At 40.4% G+C, this 16101-nt stretch overlaps 1 protein-coding gene across 1 annotated transcript in view; it reads right to left on the reverse strand.

The window, feature by feature from the left end:
- Positions 1 to 16101, reverse strand: part of UBE2F (ubiquitin conjugating enzyme E2 F (putative)) — a 51317-nt gene that overhangs the window by 22889 nt on the left and 12327 nt on the right. Inside the window, exon 3 of the mRNA XM_046643689.1 lies at positions 14434 to 14499. Within this exon, the coding sequence (XP_046499645.1) occupies positions 14434 to 14499 (66 nt within the window). The remainder of the gene's footprint in view (positions 1 to 14433; positions 14500 to 16101) is intronic.

Genomic DNA, 16101 nt, shown 5'->3' on the forward strand with positions numbered 1-16101 from the left:
TTAACATTCATCTGATGAATACTCGTGAGACTGAAATTTATTTCATATTATTGGTCACTTGTATATTTTTTCTTGTAAGAATTGAATGGTTAATGTTCTTTAACTCTTCTTTTATTACTGAGGAATTAATCTCTTAACTACCAACATAAAAAAGTTCTTAAGAAGATTAACCTTCGCCCTTTATATTTGTTTAACCATGTTTCTTAGTCTGCTGTTTGCCTTTTGATTTTGTTGTTCAACTGGCTTTCATTTTTAAGCCGCCAGTCTTTCTTTCTGTGGTTTCTGTCTTTGGTATTATGCTTAAAAAGGTCTTTCCCAACCAGGATTATTGAAATATTTCTGTATTTCCCCCTGGTAATCTTACAGTTTCATGTACTTCATCAGCTCATTCATTCATCTAGAGTTTAGTATACAGAATAAGGTGGTGCATTTTTTCTAATTGCTTGCCTAACCCTACCGCATTTACGGTTCTATCCTTCCCCCACTCATTTGATATGTCTATTTCTAGTGCTTATAAACACACTTGCATTACTGACTGACAGTATTAGTTCTTTGGAAAAGATATTTTTTGGGGAAAAATTCAACTCCAGATTGAACAACTTTTGAAATAAGTGAAATTGTAGGTATAAGACACTCAGAGCACACCCGCGTTCACCACAGGCTCTGTGGACGTTGCCCGTTTTCTGTACTGATCACCGCACACAGCAGTCTAACATCAGGCTCCTCACACCACGTGGCGCTCTACGAATCACCATGGCGGCTTTCGGCCGTCAGCGCTGCACCTGCTGTGCTCTGCTTCATCCTCAAGGCTGTGCTCCGGCCATTCCATCGCCACACTTCTCCAGTTGGCTTTGCACTTCACTGATCCTATAGTTTCAACTCTACCACCTACCAGTGCCAAAGAAACTGTGATTTGGTCTAATGTGGTACTGACTTGACCATATTCCTCTGCCACAGTCCAATTCTCATTTAATAATGATTAGAATTCTATCATCTCTGAACTCATTGAAAATAGAGAGCAGTCTGTTCTAATTTTTTTTCTTCCATTTCATGGAATAAATCTCTTTCAGGAAAAAGATCTACTTCTGAGCCAGTACTTGTTTTTCCCTCTTCTAAGCCACATAGTTTTTGGACCTTATCTAGTCTGCTTATTTATTACTGAATTTGCCCAGAAACTCCATAGTCCAACTTAAAAAGCAGAAGGGGAGCAGCCTAGACTGAGACGAAACCCAAGAGCATGTCTCATTTACTGTGATATTCTCCATGAAGACCTCAGTTGAAGAGTTCTCACTGATTCACCTTCTGGGTCTGGCTCTCAAGCTTGCACTCGGCAGGGTGGAGAGTGGAGAAAGGCCTGCTCAACTCTGGAGCCAGTGGGCAGAGGGTTCACATACAGTGTCTGTAACCCAGTGCGCACCATGGCCCAGAGCACCACATCCAAATCTAGGGCGGGCCAACTATGTCACCATCCGCGGCTGTGGTAGCTGAAAATGTCCTGCTGCTCCTATCACTGGGTGTTCAAGTACAGCAATGAAACGCAGTAGGGAAAGTTCCTGGCACCCAGCTCTCCATCAGCCAGCATGTCCCCACCCCTCGAGGGTTACAATGAGAGGAAGTGCCCCTCTCTCCTCTTGCGTCCAGGAGCCCACCCCCTGCTGCCTTCCAGGAACCAGACAACAGGGTCTTCCAGCTAGGTTACGGAGATCCCTGGGAGGACAGACTGTCCAAAGGGCATGTGGGCACAAACAGCTTTAAGAGGATCCATTTCTAGTGGCCAGTGTCCATATGTGCTCTGTCCTAAAATGAACCTCCCTGACGGTGCTCTTGAGCTCAAGGAGTCATGCAGCTGTCCTTTCCCACCTCCCCTTTCCAATCTTTCTCCCACTTGTAAAAGAAGGCCTACTACTAATCTATCCTCTTACTATGATGCACTGCCCCAAGGCATAAAAAAATCCCAGAGGACAAAAGGACCATGCAATGCACTGGTACAGCAAAGCTCCTTGACTTGAGGCATTACGGTAGGGTTGTGCAGTTCCCTATCCTACATCCATTTCTGTTAAGGGCAAAGCATGGCATTATAAATAAGATACCCCGGCTCATGTTGGAATGTCTTGAATTCAAACATATTGTGGAGTCTGACAGTAGGGATGATTAAAATTTCATTTAGTAACTTCAGCCCCTAGACAACTGTAAAAGAATGCATCACCCCCATGAGAAGCAGGCAAAGAGGGTACCAATAAGCAACAGGTGACCAGCTCCATGCCTCACCCTCACTAGGAATTAAACTCAGGAGTGAGATGACCATCAGAGGCACATCTCAGAGATGAAAAGGGAAGAAAGACTTTGCCCAAGACAGAGTGACTCTGACTGCTGACTGGTCTGACAATAAGAACTGGTTCTGCTTATTAACGCACATGGCAGTTATTTCTGATAAATGGAATGATCTAACTCTGCAGCTTCAAGCTTTTGAAGAAGATATAAAGTATGTGATAAGTTTTTAGTCTATTATATTGATAAGGGTATGATGGAATTAACAATGTCACGATTTTCTCTACTCTTTCCGGGTATTTCAGGTCTAACAAGGTGCCCCCAAGTGAAGAGTGGCACGTATGGTTAGTGGTCAGCTGGCAGGCCTTGGAGAGCGGTTTTGGTGCACACCTCAGAAACGGACGTGAGAGGACTCTAATGATTGGGTTTGTAAAGCCTTTTCCAAGTCGGGTGGTTTCCACTTCTCTGCTTTCAACAAAATGGAAGAAGGAAACTCATCTAGTAGTCAGCTGAAAGATCATGAAAATATCTTATGTGAGTTTTGGCCTCTGACTTTGAAGTCCAAGGACAGAACAACACAGCTGTAACAAAACACCTTCCATGTCCATCTACTTATTTAGGTGAACAAGCAGATCTCAGTGTCTACATCTGTAAAGACAAAAGGAAGGAAGAAAACTGATATTGAACCTTCTTTCTAGCATAAAGTAATATTCATTCACAAGTACATCCACTAAATCAGAGAAAAATGCTGACAGTAACCCATCATTCTCAGATACATTTCAGATGAAATGCTTTTTTATGTTTAATAACCACCAAAGCTCACGACACATTGCTGAAGTCGTTACTCATTCAACAGGTATCTGACGAGTGCCTACAACACAGCAGGCACTGTTCTAGGAACCGGTGACACATCAGTGAGATCCTCCTGCCCTTAGGAAGCTTACATTCTAGTGGAAAGGAGATGAAATAAATAATTCTATAGTATAAGGTGAAAAGAGCTAAGGGAGGAGGAGTGGGATGGGTTGCAATTTTAAACAGGTTGGTTGGAGGCAGCGAAGTTGAAGGAGGACATCAGCGCGGAGAACTCCCCAGGCAGGAGAAGCTGGGGGAGGCCCACGAGAGGGCTCGGTGTGTTCAGGGAACACTGCAAGGCCAGACAGCGAGGCAGGGGAAGGAAGAGCTGAGGCCGAGACCTAACAGGCCTGGCCTTGCAGGCCACTGTAAGTGCGCTGGCTTTTATTCCGAGTGAGGTGGGCAGTGATGAGAGGGGTCTGAACAGAAGAGGGACAGGATCATGTGAACAGATCACAGGCCCAGAGCCCCTTGGAGGATATTTGCTACAATAATAATCCAGGAGAGAGGTTATGCTGGTTGGGACCAGGGTGGGAGCAGAGGAAGTGGAAATATCTAGATGGTAGCACACCAGGATTTGCTGACAGATTAGGCATGGGGCAGGGAAGGAAGGAGTCAAAGAAGATCTAGGATCTTAGACCCTGTGATGGAAAGGGCAGAGTTGCCATTGCAAAGATAAAAAGCCTGCTGAGGATACAAGTGCACGAAGGTCAACATCAGACACGTTTATTTGAGATTTCATGTCAAAATTGATCAGCGTTGATCGGCAGCTGACAGATCATTCTGGAGTGAGGGGGAGATGTCGGGGCTGGATGAGAGCAGTTTGGGAGGTATTCAGTGTACAGAAACATTTAGATTTCATGAAGTGGTAAGGTCCCTGGGGACCTGACTGTGGAGGTCCAAGGAGAGGACGAGGCCTTTGAGGTACCCCCACTTAGAGGGTCATGATTTGGGACAGGAGAGGCAGGCAGTGGCAAAGAAGGAACACCAGGAGCCAGAAGCTGGTACTAACAATAACTAACAAATGTCCAAAGGAAAAAGCTTACCAACTAAGAGTCTTACAGTTAAAGGAGCTTTTAAAATAATCAAATATATATAGTTACAGAACAGTATGACAGGGTGACAAAATACTCACAAGCACAAAAACGTTTAGAATAAAGTTCCTTGGGACAAGTGGAATAAAACTGAGTGTTTTTTTGGAAAAGGCAACAATGAACATTTTCCCACCACTGAAGTAGAGCTTGTTCATATTTTTAAAAATATGCACAATGGTGGGTGTATCCATGGTATTTAGAGTCTACTGAAAACACTTTAAAGAGTAATATAATACTTTTATTTTTAAATGTCAATATTTACAGCACACTGGAAATAACACTCTATGCAAATTTTAAACTTAAAAGGCAGGAAAAACACCATCCCTGCCAAGATGAGCTTGCAGATTGGGGTTGGCAAACTTTTTCTGTAAAGGGCCAGACAGTAAGCATTTCAGGCTTTGGGTTGTAGGTCCCGGTCACATATTATTTTATTTTATTTTTTTAAATAATCCTTTAAAATGCAAAAACCATTCTCAGCTTGAAGGCTGCACAAAAACTGGCCCAGGGTGGGATCTGGCTCACAGGCCTAGTTTACCCACCCCAATATTAAAATACGTGAAGACAAACTGTGCGACCCTGACCACACGTGAAGTCAGTTCATTTAAGAGGAAAAGCTGGCGTGGGTTGAATTATTCAGGGAAAGCTTGGGGGTGTGCCACTAGATAAGAATGGAAAATAAGGACAACAACCACCGCAGTAACAAGCACGTGGACACGTGGAGCACGCACCATAGGCTGTGCACACATCACTCACCCAGTTGGTGGGACGGGCACATTACTGCTTTAAAGAAGAAACTGAGGCACATGGATTAAGTAACAGGCTACAGCCCCATAGCTAGTAGGTGGCAGAGGCGCTTCAAATCAGCCTGTTTAGCTGGGATCTGAGGATGGGCAGGGTAAGGGAAGACAAAGAGGAGAGAGAGAGGGAGAGAGACAGTGTAGACGAGGAAGGCAGACTGGGAACAGAGTAGGAGGCAGGACTACAATGAGCCAGCTACAGATGTGAGGACTGGAGCCATGGAGGGGAGGAGGGCAGGGCAGTGAGGAGCCTGTGGGCAGGCCTGGGGTAGGATGGCAGGGCAGTGAGGAGCCGGTGGGCAGGGCTGGGGGAGGATGGCAGGGCAGTGGCAGCAGGCAGGTACTCAGCTGTGACATGGGGGTCGGGAAGCCAACATGGAGCTGCAGACAGACACTAAGTCAGCTGCTATAAAGAGATGCTGAGATTTAGAGGAAACTATGGACATAATGAAGAAAGAAATGGAAAAAATAAAAAAAGAAGCAAACAGAACATCAATAGCTGAAAAACATATTATCTGAAATGAAAACTTCACTGGGTGAGCTTTACAATAAATCAGACAATAGAGAAATAGAAATTATCCACAAGGAAGCACAGAAAGAAAGCAAACAAAACCTTGTGACCCAATGGAGGTATAATTTATATGCAGAGGTAATATATATGTAAGAGATATTAATATACACAATTGGAGTCCCAGAAGGAGATTATAGAAAAAATATTTAAAGAAATGTTGGTCAAACCATTTCTACATTTGATGAAAACTATAACTCACTGATCCAAAAAGCTCAATAAACCCCAAGTGAGATACACAGAAAGAAAACCACATCAAAGCACATTATAATCTCACTGTTGAAAACTGTGATAAAGAGACCATCTTAAAAGCAGCCAGAGAATAAAATGCACATCTCATAAAGCAAAACAAAGAACTACCACAAACTTCTTAGAAGAAAAAAATAAGTCAGAAGGCAGTAGAATGATAGCCTTAAAATGCTGAAATTGTCAACTTAAGAATTCAATATTCAGCAAGCTGGCAGAATTCATCATCAGCAAATCTGCACTACAAAAAAAAAAAATCCAAGGATGTTCTGCAGGCAGAAGGAAAATAACAGATGGAAACTCAGATCTACAAAAAGGAATGAAGGTCACAAATGGTAAATATATTGAGAAATATATTAAGAAAATAGACTGTTTAAAGCGAAGACAAAAACAAAGTATTCTGGATTATAACATCTGTAAAGTAAATGAGAACTATAAAATAAAGGTTGGGATGGGGAAATAGAAATACACTATTATCTGTCTAAACTTCCATCTTAAGAACTAGAAAAAGAAGAGCAAATTAAACTGAAAATAAGCACAAAAAAGGAAATAACAAATATGAGTAGAAAACAAAAAATATTAGAGGAAAATCAATGAGGCCAAAAGCTGGTTGAGACCAACAAAATTAATAATCCTCCTGCTAACCTGATAAGCCAAAAAGAAAACACAAATTTTCCATACCAGGAATTAAAGAAGGGATATCAATACAGAACCTACGGAACTTAAAAGGATCAGAAAATATCAAGAGCAACCTTATACCAGTAAACTTGAAAATGGGGGATGATATACACAAATTCCTTGGGATACACAAATTACCAAAGTTCACTCAAGAATAAATACCTAAATGGCCCTACATCTATTAAAGAAACACTATTCATACTTAAAATCTTGCCACAAAAACAAAACAACAAAAACAACATTCCAGACCTAGGTGGCTTCACTGGTGACGTCTATCATTTGATAAAGAATTAATACTAATTCTACATAAACTTTTTTCCAGGAAATAGAAGGGAGCACTTCCCCATTCATTCTGGGATGAGAGGGGAGGGGGAGAAACTAGACCCTTATCTTAGACCATACGTAAAAATTAACTCAAAATGGACTGCAGACCTAATTGTAAAACCTAAAGCTATAAAACTACTTTAATTGGAGGAAATCTTTATATTTCTTAGACAAAGACTTCTTAAGACATAAAAAGCACAACTATTTATTTTAGTTCTGAATTGTTGCCATAATAAATTACCACACACTCAGTGGCTTAGACAATACAAATTTATTATCTTCTGTAGGTTAGAAGTCCAAAATGGGTCTCACTGGGCTAAAATCAAAGAGTTGTCAGGGCTGCGTTCCTTTCTGGGGGCTCTAGGGAAAATTCATTTCCTTCATTTTCCAGCTTCAAGAGGCCACCTGTATTCCTTGGCTCATGGCCCCTTCCTCCATCTTCAACGTCAGCAATGGCCAGTGGAATTAATAATACATGCAACAACATGGATGAATCTTGAAAGCATTATGCTAAGTAAAAGCAGCCATATACAAAATGCTACATACTGTTTGGGTCCATTTATATGACATTCTGGAAAAGACAAAACGACAGGGACAGGAATCAGATCAGTGACTGCCAGGGGCTGGAGGTGGGAAGAGGATGCTGACAACAAAGGGGCGAGAGAACTCTCTGAGCTGATGGAACAGTCTATATCTCGACTGTGCTGGTGGTTACATGACTGTGTTTGTCAAAATGCAGAGAACTGTACACCTAAGAACGGTGAATTTACTGTCTGTAAATCCTACCTCGCTAATCATGATTTTTGAAAAAGATAAAGAAAAAGCCTATGCCACATAAAAGGCACTACCAGGTAGAACAGGAAGCTGAAAGAGTGCTGGCAATTTTTACAATGCTCAGAAGCTTAACATGTGAACAGCATGTTTTGGGATATTTTATACGGATTATATACATTTTTACTGGTGACCGTCACACCATACTTTTAACCATGGTAATGAATGGCTTTTAAAACATAAGTCAGACATTTAATGTCACACTCACTCCAGGAAGCCTGAGCATCCCATGAGAGTTTGCCGCAGTGTTATGTGCGAGGCAGAGGGCAGAAATCAGTGTAAGCACAGTGTGTGTCATTCGACAAGTCACTGACTCAGCAGGATGGTAAGCAAAGAAGCATCACATCAACAGAGCTCTTGGAAGGAGCAAGAAAAGAGCAGTGAATGTTTTCCTAACAAAAGTTAGCTAATGCTAAGGCAGATAACTGTCTTAAGAGCTCACACCACATTTCCATTATATATAAAACAAGAATTACCATCTGTATTTGTAGGGTTATTTGAAAGAAAAGACACCCCCAGCAAAGTCTGTTCCTCCTCAAATTTATCCCTTAGTAATGGTTATCTCCATATTAAAGTTAAAAATCAACCTAGAAAGAACCAGGGATGAGTATACACTCTCTGTGTCTGAAACCTTGACAGATCAACAGTAAACTACCCAGAAGCCACTTCAAGATCGGGATGTTGGTCCAGCTGAAAGGCGTGCTTCAGTGCTCTACTCCATTTCCAGATCCCTTAAAATCTCCAGGATTATTGAAATGTTGTTCCAAAATGTTCATGTGTGGAACCAAACTTGTGTTTCAGGCTTACCAAACATATTTCTTCACTCAGAAATTGAGATCTTACTTCATGTCACATTTAGAAACTCTTCTTTCTACAACTCCAAAGCTCTGCAACGATGCTAAGAAAAACCTCTAACCAAACATAACAGGGATAAGAGACAAATCAACGTAAGCCATACTTTATCATGCACCAGTTAGGCAGTTTTTATAAATTAAATGTTTAAATTAAGAAAACATGAATAATCTAAGAATCAACACATTTAAAAATTTGTTATACACATAAATGTACAAGATTTACAGTGTAGCTATAGAATTCCCTAATCAGAAGTTTTATATATTAACATTAATTAGAAGGATGTTATTAACCATAAAAAACCCACCACATATCTAATAAAGGACTTATATCTAAGTACATAAAGCTTACAGCTCAATAATAATGGGACACTCAATCCAACTTTTAAATGGGCAAAATATTTGAATGGACACTTGAACAAAGAAGATACAGACAGCAAACAAGCACAGGAAAAGAGACTCAACGTCATTAGTCGTTAGGGAAATGCAAATTAAAGTCATAATGAGATACATTCCTCCCAGAGTGGCTAAAATTGAAAAGATTGACAATACCAGTTGTTGGCAAGAACGTGAGGCAACTGGAATTCTCATTCATCACTGGTGGGAATGAAAAATAGTACTTTCACTTTGGAAAACATTATGGTAGTGTTTATCAAGTTAGACTTACTCTTACCACATGATCCAGTAACTCCACCTCCAGGAGAAAAATACAAACATAAGACCTGCATGCAAAGGTTTATAGCAGCTTTATGCATAACGGCCCCAAAGAGGAAACACCACAAAGGGGCATCACCTGTGCATGGATAAATAAACCGGCATACACCCATACAACAGAACACAGTTCATCCAGAAAAACACACAGAAAACTGATTAATGTAACAACATGGGTGAAACTCAAAGCATTACACTAAAGTAAAAGAATATAACCTAGACCTCAATCAACATAGCTTTAAAAAAAAATTATTTTGAATCAATGATCCAAGTTTCCACGAAGGTAGAAAAAGAAAGCAAATTAAACCCAAAGTACAAGGAAGGAAATAATAAAGATAAGAGCAGAGATCAATGAAATGGACAAATAATGGAGAAAAACAAAAGCTAGTTCTTTGCAAAGATCAACCAGATAAACCTCAAGCTAACACAATCAAGAGAAAAGAGAAGACCCAAATTACAAATATCAGGAACAGAAAAGGGGGCATCAACACAGATCCTACAGACATTAGCAGAATAATAAGAGAATATTCTGAACAACTTTTATATCAATAAATTCTAAAACTCAGGTGAAGTGAACAAATTCCTTGAAAGAAAAAAATTATCAAAGCTGACTTAACAAAACAGATAAATAACTCTGTATCTATTAAATAAACTGAATTCATAAATAACAACTTGTCCAGAAAGAAAACTCCAGGTCCAGACGGCTTAACTGGTAAATTCTATCAAATATTTAAGGAAGAAATAGTACCAATCCTACACAAACTCCTTCAGAAAACAGGAGGGAACACTTCTTCATTTATTCTACCATGCCAGCATTATCCTGATGCCAAAATCAGACAAAGAAATTACAAGCAAAGGAAAATACAAACCAACATTCTTCATGAATGCTGACACAAAATTCTGCAACAAAATATTAGCAAATGAATCCAGCAATATAAAAAACAGATAATATATCATAACCAAGTGTGGTTTATTGCAGGAATACAAGGTCGATGCAACAACATTAAAAAATCAGTAAGTATGTGGGACTGGCCCCATGGCTGAGTGGTTAAAGTTCTGCACACTCCACTTGGGTGGCCTAGGTTTACGGTTCAGATCTGGGTGCAGACCTACTCTACTGATCAGCCACGCTGTAGAGGCATACCACATACAAAAACAAACAAAAAAAAAAGTAGAGGAGGATTGTCACAGATATTAGCTGAAGGCTAATCCTCCTCAAGCAAAAAAAAAAAAGGAAGATTGGCAACAGATGTTAGCTCAGGGCAAATCTTCCTCAGCAAAAAAAACAAAACAAAATAAAACTTGTATTTATGATAAAAACTCTCAACAAACCAGGAAAACAAAGAAACTTCAACCTGATAAAGGATATGTTAAAAAAAAAAAAAACCAACAGCTAACACCACATTCAGTGGATAATGAACACTTTCCCCCCTAGGATGAGGAACAAGGCAAAGACATAAACTCTCACTATTTCTGTTCAACACTGTACTGGAGGTCATAGCCAGTGCAATAAGAAAAAGAAATTAAAGGCATACATACTGGTGAGAAACAAGTAAAAACGTATTTACAGATATCAGGATCAGGGACATGGAATCCTAAAAATATATTAAAAAGTCACTAGAGTTTACTAAGTGAATTTAGCAAGGTAGAGGACACAATCAATATACTAGAAACTCTACCGTATTTTTATATACTAGTAACAGTAAAGTGGGAATTTTAAAAATACCACGTACAACAGCTTCAAAAAACATGAAATACTTAGTAATATAATTAACAAAGTATTTGTAAGACCTTTACACTGAAAACTACAAAATACTGCTGAGAGAAACTAAAGAAGATTGAAATAAACGGAGACATTCCCCATGCTCACGGATTGGGAGACTCAATACTGTTAAGATGTCATTTCTTGCCAAACTGATCCACAGTTAACAGTCTCAATCAAAATCCCGGCATTGGGGAAATGCAAATTAACCCACAGAGAGATACTATTTCACACCCAAACACTGAAAAGTCTGTAGAACATCTGGAACGTCTCATACGTTTCTGGTCAGTGTATGGTACAACCACCTTAGAAAGTATCTTAAAAAGTTAAACATATCTTTCCCATGACTCAGAAATTTCACTCAAGTGAAAGTGACGAGAAATGAAAAATATGAGTGTAAAGAGGATGGTATGAAAATGCTAATAGCAATCTTATTTACCATAGCTAAAAGCTGGAAAGAATTCAAATATCCATCAATAGGAAAATGAAATAAAAAGGAACAGACTGTTGATACACCACATGTATAAATTTAGAAACGTTACATGAAAGAAGCCAGAGACAAAGAGTAGATATATAAAATTCCATTTATATGAAATTCAAGAACTGACAAAACTAATTGATGGCAATAGAAATCAAAAGGAATCTGGGGTGGGCAGCAGGGGGTGAGGAATTGACCGCAAAGAGGCAGAAGGGAACTTCAAGAGTGCTGGAAATATCTTTACACTGGGGTTGTAGTTACACAGGTGTATACATATTTCAAAACTAATTAAACTGTCAAGTTGAAATTAGTACATTTTATTGTTTGTAATTTTATACCTCAGTATAATTTATTTAAAAAGTAAAAACTAAAATTAAACAAACAAGCTGTTATTTAAGCCCATGGTCCCCTCTGCCTAAAAACCACCACGTCACAGTGGGGCAGGCTGGGAGGACCCCACAAGTCAGCTGGCAACTATGACCTGGCCCCAGACTGTCCCTCTAACTTCAACGAGGACTCCAGGGGGCATTCCAGCCCGTCTTTAGGGTTTTGCTTTGTCTTGTTTCATTTTACTTCCAAGTATTTTCTCTTGTTTTGTGATGTGATGTGGAGACTTATTTTCCCCCTAAATTCAGTTCTGTTCCTCTATGACCAAATTATATTTCCATCTTTTCTCTGAAGAGTACATCTATTTCCAAAAAAGGGACATTCCAAAAACAAACAAAACCATGAAAACATTATCGAGTATGAAGAGGAACCATCTTGCCAGGAGCCAGGTAAAGAGCTGTGAGCTTCAGATGCAGAGGCAACCCTCCCTTGACCACCCAAATACCTGGGTCTTATTACATATTACGTGAGTTTTCAGACTCACCCCAGGATGACCGGATGCAAATGAGCCAGTTTCAAAACCATCTGCTTCACACTGTTAAAACTATTACTTAGGCATATCTCTATAATTTTTTTTTCAATACTAAGAAGAGCATGACTCCAAAAAGTTTCTAAAAAACCACGATATTAGGCAAGTTTTGAGGGTTGGCAGATGTCTGCCATGCTTCCTTTAATAACGACAGCAGGAACCACATCAGCTTTCTGACTCACTGGCAACACAAAATAAGGGCCTACACACAGTGTCTGAAGAGCATGTTGAGCACACAGTTCAATGTGATGATAATGTCCCTGAGGTGCACTTACTGTAAATATAAATGCTAAGGCAGTAAAACATAAGTTATCTTTTCATCTGATGGAACAGTGAATGCCAAAACTGTAACAAACAATTGTGCTCTGTTTTCAAGAACATAAACAAGAACATCAAAGATGGTGTCATACACATACTCTCAATAATCACAACATCCATGTAACTCAGGAAAAAATTTCAGTTAAAAAAAGAAAAGAAAAAGAAAGAAACACTAACTCACTCATGTAAGACAGTAACAAGCCTGGCAAAATCAACAAAGGTCTCTGAGTGGCTGAAAAGGACCCCAAAGCCCAAGCCTGGGCAGCAGGCAGAGCAACAGAATCCCTGACAGCCACTGAAAATGCCCTGGAAAGGCAGAGGGAAGAAAATACTTTTTACTACAAACACGCAAGTCTGAGACGACTTAGTAAACAGAGAACCGATCTTCACCACTACAATAATTTCTGAAAACACCGTGTACTGCCTAACAGTAATAATAAATGACGTTCGTAACGGTGACCTTGAGTCATCAAGAAACATCAAAGTGTGCTCAATACTCTTCACTAAAAACAGCAGGACGTGCAATGTGTTTTATGAAAGCGGCCAAAGAATCAATTTTCATAATTTCTTACTTTAAAGTCCTGAGCTCAGTTATCTCTCGACGTCAGGCGTGTGGAACGCCCCATTTCTCAGGACAGTGTTCTGGTATTAATTCTATGCTAGCATTCGCTTATCTTAGCAGAAATGGCACCAGGAAGAATTTACGCATATGTCCCAGAGCCATCTTAGAACCACCACAGGGATTAAATGAATTTTTAAAAGTTTTCAAGCACGTTTTTGAAAACGGGATTTCTCCTGCTATTATAAAACACAAAATACCCATCCTACCTGCAGGGAGACCATGTCAGGGCTTATCCGTGGGACCATTATCACCTACTGAAATTCTGCATTCTCTCACTTTTTAATTAGCTCATGACTCATTATTCTCAGTTTCTCACTCCCTTTCCCTCCCCCAAATAAAATAACACCCTCTATTTCCTCCCAGCACTCCCCTCCCCTCTTGTTATCGCCCCTGTCCTCCCTTCTTCCTTGCCCACCCATCCCACAGCTGCACCAGTGGCTATGGCCTGGTGCCCACTGCCTGATGTAAAGGCCTCGGGGCTGCAAGGTGTTGGAACCTTGGAGCTGCACTGTAACTAGAAGAAACCCAAGTCCATCCTCCTATCTGACTGAGGAGAACTATGTGACTGACCCTCCTGGAGCACTTGGAGCTTACACACTTATCAGTCCCAACAGGGGCAGCTGGTAATCTGCTGCCTGCTTCCGTGTGCCAGACTCACAGGGGGCCGAAGAGCTTCATGCACATTAGCTATTTAACCCTCACAACTGTCCCATTGGATAGGTCCCACTCGATCTCCACTTTGTAGCTAGGTGGGCTGTGGCTAAGAGGTTATTAATTTAACCATGGTCACACTGCTACTAGATGGCGGAGCAGGATCTGATCCCAGTTATGACTTCAGCTCACACTCTTCACCACAGGGCAATGGCCTCGGCAGGCACTCACGTCAGCGCTTCAAGTCTGTACCTAGTCACTAGAGTATATGCCGAATGCCTGAGACTCACTTTCCATGCTTTATTTGACTACAAAGCACATATCTCGTCTTCATAGGGAATGGTCATTACTGTCACAACTTTCAGAAAGTTAGAGGACAAATCAAGCCAAAGATTACAGATTTGGGCAGCCTTTAAAATCTGCTGTTTGAAAATCACTTTAACACTTAAATACGTAAGAATATTACCTGGGGTTACAGTTAGCTGAAAGCAATGAAGCTTGTTTGGATCAGGAAAATGCACTTTACATGTACCTGCAAAAGAAACAGCACATCAGGAAGGTCTGAGAGGCAGCAGCAGTCCTCACGTGGAGGCCAAGCTGGAGGCCCCCGTGAAGGGGACGTGGCGGGAGGAGTAGTGGACAGACTCGGTCCGTGCTCTCCCCTCGCTGTCTGTCTGATAATAACTGTGCCAATGTGCTAAAATGGCAAACCAGTGATTTCTGTCATGTTTTCCTCCTCATTGTCTTTTACTAGTTAATTCCAAATTGAGATGTTTTCTTTCAACCTTTAAATGGTCACTAACACTAGAGATCTTTCCACTGATTTCAAGAATTAGGGTACTTTACTTTGGAAAGAAGACATCATACCTTAGGGAGATTACTGTACTTGGGTAAAGGCTAACTAAACATGGAAAAACCAGAAAAAACACCCAGGCCAAACTTCTAGTCTGTTCACCCAGCACCACAGTCATTCATATCCATCACAGCAAATGGAAGTTAAAAAGAAGCGTGCCAACTAAGCTAGCTCCCACCAGTTACCACAGCATTTTTTTTTTTTTTTTAACATCTTCAAAATCCAACCGGTCACTCGGCTTGCTCTGTTGGTGAGATAATGCTCTGCTGACTCAAGGGCAACGCTCTGTGCCCACCTGTGCCACACCAGGAGTCTGGATCAGCACAAGGAGCTGCCACTGGGAGAAGAGCTATGGCGAGTGGTGCAGACGGGCAAGGTGGCTACACTCTACATGTGCCTCCTTCAAACAAATGATACGGAGAATGGTAAACACCCAAGGAATTTGGAAGGAATATATGTAGAAATTGTCTACATTTTATAAACTTGGAAAATATCATGCTAAATTCCTTGGGTCACCTATTGACTTTATTTCTTACAAGCCCCACTGAAAATATTTGCCTAGTTTTACAGTGGTATGAATTTTCATCAAAAATAGTACGATTCAAATTTAGACTTGCGAATGGCCTTAGAGAGTATCTAGTCCACTGTCCTCAATCATGAGGGATGACACGAAGGCCCAGAGAGGTTCGGTGACCAGACCAAGATCACACAGGTTATCAACAGAAGGAAGTTTAGTTTCCAAATTAAAAACTAGTTCCTGACTCTTTTCCCTGTACCATGCCTCGTTTCATTACTTCATGAATGTGCTAGGTACGCCACATACAAATAATGCAGAACTGTTAGTAAGGTTTCCTTTTTCTTTTTTAACCAATCCCTCACAAAATCATTGCAGAGTGAAAGGTAATTCAGTCTAGAAGAGCAAGAAGGAGTCTTAGAGAGTACATTGTCACATTCTTTATGTTAGAAATAAAAAAAACTGTGGGGCCAAAGAGTTCAAGATTTTCGCTCAAATCACACATTTGAACTGTGTATAGAATAATCTAAATGGGCTTCATTTTTCTTACTCTTACCTTGAAAAGATAAAGGCCATCTTTCTCGTGAGACACGTAACAAAAACATGTGACAAGGGCTTGGGAAATCTTTCACTGATTAGTGGACTCATTTGTTTCTCATCCATTTGTTTCTAATATCTAGCATTCTCCTTTGTTTTATTAAAGGCCCAGAGGCAGAAATCAATCCCTCTAAACTAGACTGGCCCACTAAGAATAAAGAAATTATATC

This window comes from Equus quagga, chromosome 17 (genome assembly GCF_021613505.1).
Source record: "Equus quagga isolate Etosha38 chromosome 17, UCLA_HA_Equagga_1.0, whole genome shotgun sequence".
Lineage (NCBI taxonomy): Eukaryota > Metazoa > Chordata > Mammalia > Perissodactyla > Equidae > Equus > Equus quagga.